Source organism: Anguilla anguilla, chromosome 13 (genome assembly GCF_013347855.1).
Source record: "Anguilla anguilla isolate fAngAng1 chromosome 13, fAngAng1.pri, whole genome shotgun sequence".
NCBI classification, from domain to species: Eukaryota; Metazoa; Chordata; class Actinopteri; order Anguilliformes; family Anguillidae; genus Anguilla; species Anguilla anguilla.
In genome coordinates, this window is record NC_049213.1 from 22,701,954 (window position 1) to 22,716,207 (window position 14,254).

At 43.6% G+C, this 14,254-nt stretch overlaps 3 protein-coding genes across 18 annotated transcripts in view; 2 read left to right on the forward strand and 1 right to left on the reverse strand.

Annotated features, from left to right (window-relative positions):
• Positions 1 to 8,192, forward strand: part of slmapa (sarcolemma associated protein a) — a 70,004-nt gene extending 61,812 nt beyond the window's left edge. For 10 of the 14 annotated variants that reach the window (XM_035386772.1, XM_035386778.1, XM_035386774.1 and 7 more), the window contains one exon: positions 2,167 to 8,192. In XM_035386772.1, coding sequence (XP_035242663.1) covers positions 2,167 to 2,259 — 93 coding nt within the window. In that variant the 3' untranslated portion in view covers positions 2,260 to 8,192. Of the gene's footprint in view, positions 1 to 1,312; positions 1,401 to 2,166 lie in introns of all 14 variants that reach the window. The other 4 variants (XM_035386773.1, XM_035386785.1, XM_035386779.1 and 1 more) reach the window with 1 other exon arrangement.
• LOC118211402 (dynein regulatory complex protein 9-like) lies at positions 3,308 to 4,439 on the reverse strand. Its single transcript, XM_035388581.1, has 2 exons — positions 3,439 to 4,439; positions 3,308 to 3,353 (listed from the first exon to the last, which is right to left on the reverse strand). The coding sequence occupies exons 1-2, from the start codon at positions 4,437 to 4,439 to the stop codon at positions 3,308 to 3,310; spliced, it is 1,047 nt and encodes a 348-aa protein (XP_035244472.1).
• A 4,897-nt stretch (positions 8,193 to 13,089) lies between the features above and the next one.
• Positions 13,090 to 14,254, forward strand: part of LOC118210664 (filamin-B) — a 74,472-nt gene continuing 73,307 nt past the window's right edge. For 2 of the 3 annotated variants that reach the window (XM_035387025.1, XM_035387026.1), the window contains exon 1: positions 13,091 to 13,499. In XM_035387025.1, the coding sequence (XP_035242916.1) occupies positions 13,208 to 13,499 (292 nt within the window). In that variant the 5' untranslated portion in view covers positions 13,091 to 13,207. Of the gene's footprint in view, positions 13,500 to 14,254 lie in introns of all 3 variants that reach the window. The other variant, XM_035387027.1, reaches the window with a different exon arrangement.

Genomic DNA, 14,254 nt, shown 5'->3' on the forward strand with positions numbered 1-14,254 from the left:
TAATGCTGGGCTAAAACAAAAACCTGCACCGGCATCAACCCTTAAGACTGCAGACCCCAGGTCTGTCATATCTGTGGCTGCTGCTAGCCTGCAGTGATACAGAAGTATCGCTCTCTGCCTGAGGTCACTGATCATGGGAAAGTGCACAGCGCAGCAATGAATGACCTGCTGATGTTTTTATTTATTTATTTATTTATTTAGTGGTGTTTATTCTCCCCACCTACATCAGCACAATATGAATGCGCTCAGCAGTATCCCAGAATGCAGTGCAGAGGGGTAGCAGGGCCCTCTCTTGCTTCAGTGCGGAAGAATGAATGAAAAGCAGAGCAGGCAGAGGCGGATCAGGCATGGCTTCATGGATCAGACGTCATTTAGAGAGCGCAGGCTCTGCCATGTGTTCCTCAGCCCATTCACTGCTGAGAAGCGCCCTGGGGCAGCCAGTGATACAGCGTTTGAGCCGTGGTGTAGTGTGTGTGTGTGTGTGTGAGAGAGAGAGAGAGAGGACGGCTCCTCCTGCTGTAGGGGTTTTTCTTGTGCCTGAGGATGCTGGCTCCTTTGGCTTGGCACCATTTTGTTTCCTTTGGTTTTATTTTTGGAGTGATGCTTTTACCAGGATACCAACTCTGCCCATCTTGTTCAGCTGGTGCACAGCAGCTGCAGAGTTTCACTGTTTCCAGTGGCTCCTGGCTCCCCTACATCTGCTGTGTGTGTGTGTGTGTGCGTATATGTGCGTGCGCGTGTGCATGTGTGCCTGTGAAAGTGACAGTATGACTGTGCGTGTGTGTGTCAGTTTCTCCTTGGGCGACCTTCACACGGCCATTCTGAACACGCCTCCTGTGTGTGGCCCTCACGCAGCCCCGCTCCCACACTAACGGTCACTCCACCCCCCCGGATATAGCCCACACACCTGGGCTGAATCAAAATAATAAAACGGACAACCAAAATTTCTGCTTTTGATGTGCCGAGACCAGCTGCACTTCTCTGAGAGCAGGGGGACTAGATAGTTCTTTAATGAGTCCTTCTTTTAATTCAGTCTGTTTTCCTCCCTCTTCCTTTCTGACTAGTGTTGTGTGTTTTTTTTTTTTACGCCCAGGCTTTTAGATGTTCAGAAGTGTTTGTTGCTTAGACATCCCAACAGTGTTCTGTATATGTGTTGTGTAAATCCTGACAAGTTCCCCCACCCCCCACCTCCCCCCTCTAGGTCCTGTAAAAGACCCTTTCTGTTAATTTGCCCACCTCACCCACCCCCCTAAAGATCCGTTTTTGTTGACTAGTCTCCAGTATTGATTGTAATATCCCTTCCCTCCTTTAGCCATCCATATTGCAGCCTACCCAAGCCATTTTCATCGGCGTTATCCTGGCTTTGCTGTATTGGTGCTTCGGGCAGTTGTGGTAGAAAGGTACACAGCGCTGCTGTCCAGTCCGTGTCTGTGCGTCTGTCACTTCTGTCATCCTCTTACCTTTGTGAAAATACAGTGCATGGCAAAAATTAAATGAAATAAAATAAAAAACTGTTGCATCTCCTTTGCCCGAAATCCCTTTTCGGCGCAAAGCAACACCGACAACCACTAATATTTCCTTTCACCAAACGTCCTTGTCACCTAACATTCGTCTGTCTTGCTTGGAATCACTGATGTGTGAGTATCCCTTTTGCGTTTGTGGTTTGTTCTTTATCCGTTCGAAAAGCTTTATTCATTTATTATTTATAATGGTTTTTTTTTGCTCCTTTACATATCCTTTTACCATTTTAATTGATATGAAACGCGGCTTCTTTTATCCTCCTCACCGGCCGAATGGAAGTCTTGTTTAATTGCTGTTTTTCCTAATCCTTTGTGTCGCTCTAGTGAGGAGGGTGACTGTGTCACTGTGCTGGTCTCTGAGCCCTCAGGCCTGGTGTAGAGGGGAGAGGCAGCCCAAGGTATGCTGCCAGACCAGGCCCGTTCTAATACCAGCCTCTCTTTCTCTCTCTCTCTCCCTCCCCTCCACCTCTGTCCTCCCTCTTTCACTCTCTCTCTCTCCCTCCCCTCCACCTCTGTCCTCCCTCTTTCACTCTCTTCCCCCTTCACTCTGTCTCTCTCCCTCCCCTCCACCTCTCTCCTCCCTCTTTCTCTCTCTTCCCCCTTCACTCTCTTTCTCTCTCTCTCTCCCCCCTCCCTCTCATTCCAGAGCGGTTGGTTGCCCTGGATGCCCGTCGTTGCCGTGGTGGTTGCCGTGACTGCGGTTGTGCTTTACCCGGGTCTGTCCAAAAACAGCACCTGATCGAGCCCCTTTCACACCCCCCCACCCACCCGACGACTCCCCTCCCCCCCCTCCACTCAGCCCAGGCTCCCGTTCCCTCACCCTCAATACCTCCTGTTCTGAAAAACACGGCTGTTTGCAAACGCAGCAGTAGGCTCCCTGCTTTAACTGTATAAAATGTAACTGTACATATTTAGAGAGGGAATAAAAGTTGTAACTTCTACTATAGATGAAATACTTTATCTGCGGTTTATTTCTTTGTTTTGTTTTTTTCTTAATCAGTTTGTTGGGAATCTTACTATTAAAGATTTTTTTCAATGGGTACCAAACTTGTTTATTTTGCTAAGTTTTAAGGTGAATTGTCTTATATGGTTTGCCATATTAGTGTAAAATGTGGTATTCCAGATATGGGTTTCAAAGCCAAATGTCTAATTATACACAGGGCACATGGGGTTAAGTGCCTACCATAGCTTCTAGATGTGTGTAAAAATTGTGTGATCCAGTCTGTTGAAGTGCCATTCATACTCCTGCACACTCCTAGATGTTTCAGAGGAACTCATCTGAGGTATCAAATGAAAAATAGTAAAGTTAAAAAAATAATAATAATAATAATAGAAAAAAACATCTCTAAATGGTCTCCGTGGTGGCTTTGTACCCTTCCATTTATTTAGTTCCGTTCTTCCTGCCGATGTCATCTCTTCTAGATCCGTCGAGCGTGTAGTTCTGGTGTGTGCGCGCAACATGTTCTTCTGTTAGTCAGCCTGTTTGTGGCCCTGTTTTTATTGCTCTCCCATCTGTGACACATCCGTTTACGACACAAACGAGTTTCTTGTGCTCTCAGTTCCAGGTGGCCATTGGTACAAGTAATAATCGCAGATTTAGGTAGGTCCCCCTGCACCTCTGACTGTAAGCCCTCCTGACACAGAGACCTTCCTGTTTGGGATGTTGGCGCAGTCTGCGGCATGCTGCACTGCACCATGGGTAAAATTAGCTACACTTTGTCAGACTGGACTTCAGTGTAAACCGGGGTTGGCTCGTCTCTGAATGTATTCTTTAAGAAAGTAATAAGCTAAGGCCTTCTATCGGGACACACCTGTGGTGGTATCACGTTGTGACTGAGGGGACAGATGCGCTCATTCGTCCTGGGGCTCCTCTTGGGGCGTGGCCCGTGCCTCCTCCTGCTCCTCCTCCTCCTCTCGCTCCTCCGTTTCCTCCTCTCCCTGGGCCCCGCGCGGGGACGGCGTGGTGGTGGCCATCCTCTCCAGCTCGTCTCTCAGCTCCTGCAGCCGCTCGGCCGTCCTGGCCCTGCTGTTCTTCAGCGTGTCCGTCTCCTTCTGCTTGGCCTCCATGTCCGTCTCGTACGCCTCCATCCAGGCCTCCAGCCTCTCCTCCAGGTCCGTCTGCACCTCCTTGAGGAAGTTCTCCACCTCCTCGTGGATGAAGCGCTCCTCGGCGATCCTCTCCTGCAGCCGCTCCACGGTGGCCTCCAGCTCCACCTCCCGGTGGACGTTGTGCTCCTGGCTCTGCTGCACCTTCAGGTGGGAGATGCCGCGCATGTAGTCCCTCTCCATGGCGGCCTTGGCCTTCATCTCCTGGAGCTGGGCACGCAGGTGTGCTGTGATCTCCTCCCGCTGGTGCACCTCCTGCGCGCGCTCCTTGCGGAGGTCGCGGAGCTGTCGCTGCAGGGCCTTGCCCCGCCTCCGGCCCTCCTCCTCCCGCTGCACGATATCCAGGTGGTTGGCCTTCTGGCGCTTCTCCTCCTCCACGGCCGCCAGCAGGCTGTCGAAGGTGCCGGCCTCCTGGAGCTCGTCCAGCATGTCCTTGATCACCAGGGCCAGGAACTGCCGGTCGTGGTCCACCTTCTCCAGGTTGTCGGGCGACAGGGGCTTGTTGTCCAGGGCGTGGCGCAGCTCCACGAGGGCCCGACGCCTCTCTCGAGCGCTCTCGGCAGGTCCGCCCTCCTCCGCCACTCGAGCCCCGCTCAGAGTCTCCCACATCTCCTTGTCCTCCTCGGAGTTCTCCTGAATGGCGGCGATGCAGGCGATGTGGCCCAGCACAGCCAGCTGGTCTGCGCAGTCCTGCAGCACCATGCTTAACCTGATCTGCTCCAGGTCCCAGACACTGTGCTGCCACCGTGTCTGCAATAGCTGATTCTCCTCTGCGTCACGTTTCTTCTCCATTTTTTTAATGGGCTCTGCCATTATCACCCTGGCTGAATGGTGGTGTCACCAACCTAGGTGGATGCACTTTTTTTTTTTCTTCCGCTCAAATGCTCCCACAGTGAGACTCAGGACACTTTATCAAGCGCTAACCCATTCAATCCCAACGTCTCCCTAGGCCCAAGATTATTTTCTTCTCCTTGCTCTCTTTTCCCGCTTCAGGTCCTGTAAATTTTCCTTTTACGTTTTTGACTTAAATATCATTAGGGTTTTTTTCGTACACTTATAAAGTTGGGTAAACTTCCCCTTTCTTACTTCAGGCGAGCATAGCCTATAATATTCTAACAATTTTTGTTGTATGTTCTGCCCTGATTTTACGAAATTATTAATCTTTTTTGTCGTACTTGTTCTGGCTACTTGTCCCAATCGTACAATGATCGATCGGTAATTTAGCGGTTTAACTCGCCAGCTTCCCACAGTTTGGATTAGTGCCAAGCTTCTTTCAAAACGGCAATTGGAACTGTGACGTCCGGAGCTACGTCACAGAGGATGATTACAATTCAGACCTCCGTCCACCAGACCTGTTGTTTTTTTTTTGGAATAAAAATAATGCTTTTCAAGCAAGTTTTTCTTAAATTCTGGGCACAAGACAATTTGTACATGTAAGATAAACGTACGGGAGTAGCATCAGTTTGAATTAAGCTAATTGAAGATGAAGTTTCCGTTATCGGCATTTTGAATATAGGCTAACCGATTGATTGTTAAACCAATTAGGCACTTTTGAGCATTTGGCATGTTAAAACGCACATAAAAGACGACGTGTACCTGGACAAGGTCATTAGGCGCTTTTCCACCATGGTTTAAGCCTAGAACGCGGAAAGGCATTCAATTCAGAAATGTCAAGAGGAATATTTAAGTGGAAACCTCCGTGTCATTCAGGCAGTTGATCTGATCGGAACATCGTTTGTTAACCTCATCAAAAAGTAATTAATCCTAATCAGAGATATCAGCTCTACCTGTCTTTCGGAGAACCCGGCTGTTCTCCTACTGTGGAATGGTCTCGTAACAGGAAACTTTAGCTGATGGTCCTCAAGACAGTTGATTACATACCACCAATACATATTTGATGAACACACTGTATTTTCCCCCTAAAAACCACTCGTGTCTGGTAGAATTAATTTTTCCCTCCTACCACTTTCAGTGAAGAAACGGTTAGTGTGTCTTCAACGCTGTTTACACCCCCCTTCGCAGTACACATGGGATGTTAAGACTCGTATGGAATAGACGGGAGCGATTAGGCAATTTTCGTTTTGGAAACGTGGTACCTTCCCGATTGTGGTGACCAGTGAGGTGTTGAAATACTGTCTGAAGGTACTGGCTGTTGTTCGTGTCTTCAAAAAAAGGAAAAACTGCAATTGGGCGTAGGATACTGCAAAACTAAGCCCAATAAATTGCGATAAATAGTAGAATATGACTTCACAGACCGTATGGTTAGCCGTTGAACCAGCTAAAGAGCAACGGTCTTGATTTAAAAAACATCAAGCACTACACTCAGTAGCTAAATACAACTGCTAGGCTATTTCTTCCCTGAGTAGACTACATTTTGAATTAAACCAAAAACTCCAGTAGGCTAATCTCGATACGAAAAACTACAGTATATGGTATGCGTTGTTAGTACATTAACTAATACACAAAAACACTACATTGCTTAGTCGTTTAAGGAATACCTCAATACGTTGTCGTAATTTAGCTAATTGTTGTAGGATGTATGAAACATAAAATTGGGTGTTACTGAATATTTTTTCTCTTATGGAAAGATTCCCTTTAAAGGGAAGTTTCCTAGAGTACGTTTCAGTTGTTCCATACACAGCTCATGTTCGTGCAGTCTTAGACCACTGTACACACAGACCCTGATTTTTCAGTACAGACCACTCCTACTCATTTCTTACCAGGCTTATCCATATTAGTGACCTGTCTGTCACCTTACATGTAACCTGAAGTTCACATAATATATATTTACCCCTCTTTATGGGGGTTGGAGGTGTTTGCTTTAAAAGCTCATTTTGGACAGATTGATTTTAATTTTTACTGGAAAAAAAATGTTAATGAAAATTAACTTAAATAATTTCTCTTATTGAAACTGGGAGTTCAGTGTGGGTCCCTGTCTGGGAAATGGATTCAAAGTTTTCAAGTGAATAGTTTGACTGAGGGGTGGTGAGATGAGCCTGCAAGAGACTGGAATAAATTAGAGAGGATGTGTCTAGTGTGGCATGTGGAGACCAACAAATAAAACTGTGTGGTGTTTACGTTTACCTTCTTTGTCTGCAGCATCATAAATAAGAGCTCCTTCAGGTCTTGGAGCAAACACTCAATTCCTCTCAGTCCTCCCTCTCACTAAGCATTGTGGCATTCAGTTAGTTTAATTTAACTTCAGTTGAAAGGCATTCCAACCCCCCCCCCACCCCCCAAACCCAACCACCTACTCTCTGTCTCTGCTCACAGAACCCTTGGTGTAGGTCGTAAGTGTAGGTATTCTCTTTCTTGCTACAGAAATCCAGTGTCACACATGCACTCATGGAGTTAGTGCTGGGGAGTCATTTCAGTCATCAGTTTGCGTGTGTGCGTCTGTCTGTGTGTGTAAAATATCCACATTATGTACACGTTGTAGACAAGTTTAAATAAAAGGAAACTGTCAATGTGGACATGAACCCACGCTCCTGTGCGTTTCTGCTGCTGGAGGACTATTGCAGAATTTTTCGGGTGGACCTCTAGTTACCGACCCTTAGACCAACCCCCTTCCAGTTTCAATCTGCACAGACCATAGAGGTTTTTCCCATTTCTATTTCTGTTTATAATTTCCTCCCCAACCCCCAATTTTTAATGTCCAGTGCAGGTTTTTTGTTTTCAGAATGGTTTTGTTCTTGTTTCTTTTCTCTTTTGAGAGGCGGATATGAATGGGGAGGCTAATCCTGGTGCATGCACTGTTAACTACTACTATCTTTACCGATTTTCAGAATTGTATTGGATTTTCCTGGTTTTCTGTCAGCGTGTTACTGTAACTGAACTGTGTGCCAGTCACACTCATCCATTCACATGTGATGACAGAGCACTTTGGCGGGAATAAACCTAATGAAATTTGGTCTGTTTTAAAGGTTTTCAAACTCAAATGAAAATGCATGTATGTTACATTCACAGTGAATCCAATGCAGACATGGAGAAAATGTTTCTCTTACTAAATATTAGCTTTGTGCGTAAGCAACACCCATCATTTTAAAACACAATTTCCGTAACCTTACAAAGAATATCAATGTCCTTTAAATTGGAATAGGGGTAGAAAAACACTTAAAGTTATTAAATAGTACTGTAGTTTAAAAGTGCAAATTAAAGTTTTGGAGCGTCATTGTATCTGTGCATCTATAAGAATTGTGCAGTGTTTGTTGATGAAATCATTAATGTGTGAAATAATGTTTCTGCACACATGCTGTTAATGGAAAAAAAGACTTAATTTTTCTTATTCCACCAATTTGTTTGCTTTGGCAAAGTTAGTCCAAGCTGTCCGTCGCTCCCACACACCCAGCCCGTCATGGAAAAGTACCATTTGTACATAGTTTTGTTTGCAAATATTGTTCTGAGATGCTAAAACTTCAGAAGGACACTTTTTTAAGTAAATAATTGTTTAAAATATATTTTGTAAAGATGGAAAGTTACAATAGTTTCTGGAGTACAGATTTAAAAAAGTATTTGCACTAACACATGTGATGTGCATGATTTTAATAAAAACAACTTTACTCTCCTGCAAGCGTCCCAGTTCATTGTGCACGTAATGAGGGTGTGGAGGGGAGGGGGAGGGGGGGTTCAGCCTGGTCCACTTGATTCATATTAGGCCCTGCCCCTCTAGATATCTTCCCATCTAGAGCAGGAGTGTCAGACTCCTGTCCTGGAGGGCTGTAGTGCCTGCTAGTCTTCTTTATGTTTGAATGTTTGGTGTAGACTGGAGTCTACACACCAAGGCCTGAATTAGCTGTTGATTGAAAGGAAACCACAAAAATCTGCAGACACTGCAGCCCTCCAGGACTTGAGTTTGACACTCCTGCTCCAGATGTTTCAGTTATGCTTTCTCCAATCAGACACTGGTACATTGCTACCATTGCATCCTCCCAGCTAAATGATTCCCTCTCCAAACCTGTTTACTGCTTATAACCTATTGGTTAGGGAACAGAGCTTTCCTTGGGATTTCCTCAAAGGAAATGAGGCTGGAGCAGATGGATTTGGGATTTCACTAAAAGCTGAGTGGTCATCTTTTGGCTGATATGATAATTTATGTGACGCACTGAAGAAGATTGCCCTGTCAAACATTCTACAATTGGAATACTTTAAACCAGGGGTAGAATACCATGGTCCTGGGGTGCCAGAGATGTTCCAATCATGTAATGCATGGGTAGGGGCATTATTGCTAAGATAACCATTAGTTTAATTGAACCATTCTTCCTGGGTTCATAAACAAATGTGCATGTATATGCATCTGCGGAAAAATACATTTTTGCTGAGGCCGTTGACTTGTTTTCCCAGGATTTGATGGGTACTTTTCAGCATTAAACACTAGGTGGCAGCCCTGAACAAAAATTGACATCTGAGTTTCTTAGAAACGAAGCCTACGTTTTCTGTTCTTTTGTGTTATTTGTGCTTGTGACCTGTCTTGACCTGCAATAATGATACACTGGCAGATTTTTTTCATAGTTATTTTTAAAGGGATCTTCTCTGTACCTTGACCTTTTTCGACAACAGAAAACAGGCCTCTCTTCCTGCAGTGACATGGGCTCATCCTTGAGGAAGGCCTGCTGCTCACTGATAATTCTGACAACATGGAAACTTGTCAGTGAGGACTTTGGGCAAAGAAAAAATAAGATATTTACAACTGCACCGGAGAAAGGAATAAGACATTGCTAGAACTTGTTATTCTTTAATTTTCAGGTGTAGAATGTTACTATCACCATCATGTCAATAAGATTACTGCAGATTACTGACATTTTTAAAAGGATTCTCTATTGCTTTCAGTAAAATTCAGGAAATGCCTTTCACATTGATTGGATATTTTGGTTAGCATGATTTACTTAGAAATTATCTTTTCAAATTCTTCCAGCATCTAAAGAATGAATGTACTTCATACAGTATGTCTCTGATCCTAGTCTGATATGGACACAAACCCGCAGCTCTTCTCTTGAGAGGTGTTTCTGAGCTCCAGGGCATTACGAGCATAGCGCCCCGAGGTGCACAGTTCATTTCAGCCAGACTGTGAGATGCAGAGCAGAGGAGGTATGACACGGCTATGACACGGCAGTGATGCGGCTGTGTGTGGGAGTCAGTGTCATCTGGAAGGTGGAAATGAGCATGACCAAGACAAAGGCATTCTTCTCTAAAGTTCTGGCTCACAAGTGCTGTACACATGTGGGTATGGGGTTTTCACACAATGTGTCACTATGATAGCTGCGACTATCAGGGTGGGGGTGAATTCAGGAGATAAAATTAAACTGAATTTATCAAAAAAACCTGGACAATCACTTTTTTGCATTTAAAATTTTCACTAAGCTGTAGCATTAAGATGTATTTATTTGTTTCACTTTTATCAACGGGAAAATAACATCTAAAGTGTAAAGTATGACATTTATAAATACAAAATCTAAGATGTGCGTTTTGTACTTAAATTTACTTCAGCACTGATTGGTCACAGCACTGATTGGTTAAAATGTAAATTAAATGTAAATTATGTGATACACATCATTTCTATATGATCAATACCAAATTATCCTTTGGGCAGTGCAACAAATGTGGTCAACATAAAAACTCATTAAATATCTCAGCTGAACAAAACAGGCTTAATACCATTGTGTTTGTTTTCTTTGGTTCTTTATATGTAATACGCTGCTAATTTTTTAAAATAATAATTTTAATTACTCAAGAATCTTTAAACAAAGACTCCCCTATCAGACATTATAGGCATTTGTTCAAATTCATCAACTGTATTTCAGTTCCTTTCGAATTCACTGATTTTAAACGGAATTGACTCCCCACAACTGCAGTGATTGCCCATCCCCAGACCAAAGCTAACAGAACATCCGGCACACGTTGTGTAAGGGATGACTGTCTGTCACACTGAGACCTGTGGCAGGTATAATCAGGCCCCGCAGAGACGGCGACAGTGTGCTGTGAGAATGAGTCAGTCCACACGGGCCGAGCCCAATCAGACATCCAGGGGAGGAGTCCAAAAACCGGCGGGAACGCATGGGCTGGGGGAGGAGTTCAGCCATAAGGGATGAGCCTGCATGACCAAATGCACTTTATCCCACACAATGTGGGTGCCCGCAGTTGTGTCATAGGCATGCTGGGAGTTAAAATAATGCAGTTTCTCCCCCCGCCCCACTCTGCCCAAGGAGAGATATAATTACCCAATACCAGGGTCTTCAGCCAACAGACCTAATTTCAGTCTTACTATTAGTAAAGGTGAGTGACATCACAGTCTATAGCGGATGTTCACTTGCGTCTCTGAACTCTTCTACACTCAATAGAACATTCTGTTAATCTGACAGAGATACCTAAAAGAGTCAAAAGAAGAAAAAAAAACAGGCTTGATCACCAAAGTAGTATCACACAATGCCACGAGCAAATGAGATATATCATAAAGGAAGTGAGTGGCTCCATCAACAAATGAAAAATATTTAAATGCATCAAATTTGCTTAAAAATGTTACAATGTATGTACTATGAACAGATGCATGTTTATTCTTTAATGGTAGAAAAATAGGAATCTTCTTTGCTCATCCAGATGCTGATTAAGGTCTAAAAATGAAATGTTTGCTGTTTGATTGCCATCTTGAGCATTATGGACTTTATAATAAATAAAATTTCTGCAGTAGCCTCCTCTTCTGATTTTTTCCATTTTACCCCAGTGTGCAGGTTTCCGCGCATATTTCTACTTGTTTGATCACATTTGACCTATGCACCTGGGTTTGTGCTTTAGATCTAAGAGGATATGGCAGAGGCACAAACTTTCTCTACACTGTTTTATTCTTTAATGGTTAACCGATAGTGAGCACACATCGTAAAAATTCCACAGATGCCTGAGGTATGAAGTAGAATGATGAAGGCAAAAAGAGATACCTGCACTAAGTTAATTCTCCAAAACAAGTCTCTATGGTGCTAACACCTGTAGGTAAGGAAGCACCACATCAATGTAAAAAGTCTGAACAAGGTAGGCAGTTGTCAGTATGTAAAATGTACTTGTTTTTTAAACACTTAATTCAAAGTGTCCAGTATTGTGGAGGTGAGTCCACTGTGTGTATGGCAGCCTATGATGAACACAAGGCCCCGCAGGCACCCGCTCTCTTTCTCTAGCTCCACCCGTGTGAATCATGCAGATCGGAGCACAGCAGCAGACGTGACCTGCAGAGGGAGGAACAGAAGCCTGCAGCAACGAACACATGTGATAACAGAGCCTGTTTATTCGGGAGGGAAAATCTAAAGACCTGTGTCAACAGGGGCGGGGTCAGACAGGTGAAGCGCAGGAAGTTTGTCTCAGTGCTGAAGGTGTGGCTCAGCGCTATAGTTGAGGTAATGTAATGGGATCCTTCTCTCTTCCTGAAGATTCTTCACATCTTTCCATAGGACTTATCATCTTAGGTTTTTCTAACCCTAACCCTAACCCTAACACTTGCTCATTTTGTAATTGTTCAGCAGACACACAACAACCAAAATTTCAGTAAACCTGGTTGATACTAGCAGGTTCTTATGATGTTATATTTGTAAATGTTAGACAATAAATATGATACATTTCATAATAATGTATTAGACAACAACTATGAGAATGAAATGTCATAATAGTCATATGTTCACAATTCAGGTCCTGAATGTTTTTTTTTTTTTTTTTAATGAGCCAAAATACTGAAAATTAAGTTTCACATTTTTGGCAGTATATCTGACCAGAGCCCCCCACCCCCAACTCAACACACAAAAACACACATGTATACCCATAGGCTTCCACATTATTTATTTTAATGAATGGAACTACATGCAAATTAACAGGCAATATAACCGGCAGGTGCTGATAACTGATGAAATTTAAATGATCATTAATGTATTTATTTATATTTCAACAACTGTAATCTAATCGATATATAGATAAACAAGTAGAATATTTTAGCAAGGCTTGCTGTAAATGACGATCGCAAGTGCGTTAAGTTCAGTATCTTGTGCCTGTTATACACTACATGATTGTGACTGTGATTTTGCTGTCGCAGACACATGTTCAATATCAGAAAGAAAGCATTGCAGTTTTAGCTTTATCGCTTAAAGACTACTGATATATAGAAACTGTCGGTGAATGTGAGAGGGTATCCGACTTCAGTCGACTGAAACTTGTGTAATGTATGGGAGGCATTACGTCGTTAACTTAAAATATGCAGTTGCGACTCACAACCGAAATAATGTATTTGCTTCAAAGTGCCAAATAATGTTAGAATATCTTCTGCTTTATCGCATTACTCTTACCCCGGAGGATGTCCATTGTACTCTAATGACCCTTTCTGTGCTTGTAACGAAAGAAGACATGGAAAACGGGAAACGTAACATGACAAAACAGCATTAACGACACAGCAAGCGTGGCGTCATCCAAGCCTTGCCTTCAGAGCGAACGCGCAAGCGCAGCTTTTCATTGACCAAGGAAAGACTCCAGACTGCAGAACATCGGCTGATCCACACGCTCCTGAGCGAAGCTAACCAACGGAACGACTTTAGGAAGAGAGCACCAGGAGTAACGAAATGCCGGTGACAGAGAAAGATTTGGCAGACGACGCGCCATGGAAGAAAATCCAGCAGAATACCTTTACGCGCTGGTGCAACGAGCACCTGAAGTGCGTGAACAAGCGAATAGGTGACCTGCAGTTGGACCTGAGCGATGGCTTGAGGCTTATCGCCTTGCTGGAGGTCCTTAGCCAGAAGCAGATGTACAGAAAGTATCACCAGAGACCCACCTTCAGGCAGATGAAGCTGGAGAACGTATCGGTGGCGCTCGAATTTTTGGACCGAGAAAATATCCGGCTGGTGTCCATAGGTAAGTCAGTCCTTACCTGTCATACATTTGGGACGGGGAAGAAAGTGTGATCCGTTCCACCTGATACCAAATAACCTATTTTAATGTTTTGCAATTCAAATGAGAATTCGTCACAAACAACCGCGTGTACTTTCCAAAACAATGTGCATTTAGTATGTCTTGTTTGCGCTCTATTTCATAACTTTTAAAGGACTAGTGGCAATTTCGTGGTACTCGAATTTAAGGAGAAACATTTCAGTCTTGCCGTTTGAATGAAAAACACCTGTCCTTGTAGACCGCCATTGTTGCTGTTTGAAATGGAAATGTCACACCATGCAGCAGGGCAGATGATACCAACAAACTGGCTACACATCAACTTTTTAAGACTTTAGGCTCATAGGCGCATTCGTAGGTTGCAATTGCCACTTTAATGTCGTCCATTTCAATTTTATAATTGTCTTACTGCTTACGTACCATTACATCTGCAGAATTCACTACTAATGCATTAAAATGAGTTGCCTTGGGAGAGCAGTTTCTATAACTGACCTTTTATTTATTTGTATGTGATAGGATTAAATGATGTTATATGAAAATGTCTTCCTTGCAACATAGCTAATTGGGAAATTGTTCATTGACATAACATTTAGGATAACAGAACAGCTTGGTATTGTCTGGAAATTCTAAGGTTAAGCAGAGCACTGCAATTCTGGTCGTACAGCATTTTTGTGTGGTTTTTGTAACTGTGCCTGACTCCGGAGTGTTGTGGGAACGTATGA

Coding starts and splice junctions, on each gene's coding strand:
- LOC118211402 (XM_035388581.1), bottom strand. CDS start 4,439: ATGGCAGAGCCCATTAAAAAAATGGAGAAGAAACGTGACGCAGAGGAG. Junction 3,354..3,438: donor GGAGAGGAGGAAACGGAGGA/GCGAGAGGAGGA, acceptor CTGTCCCCTCAG/TCACAACGTGATACCACCAC.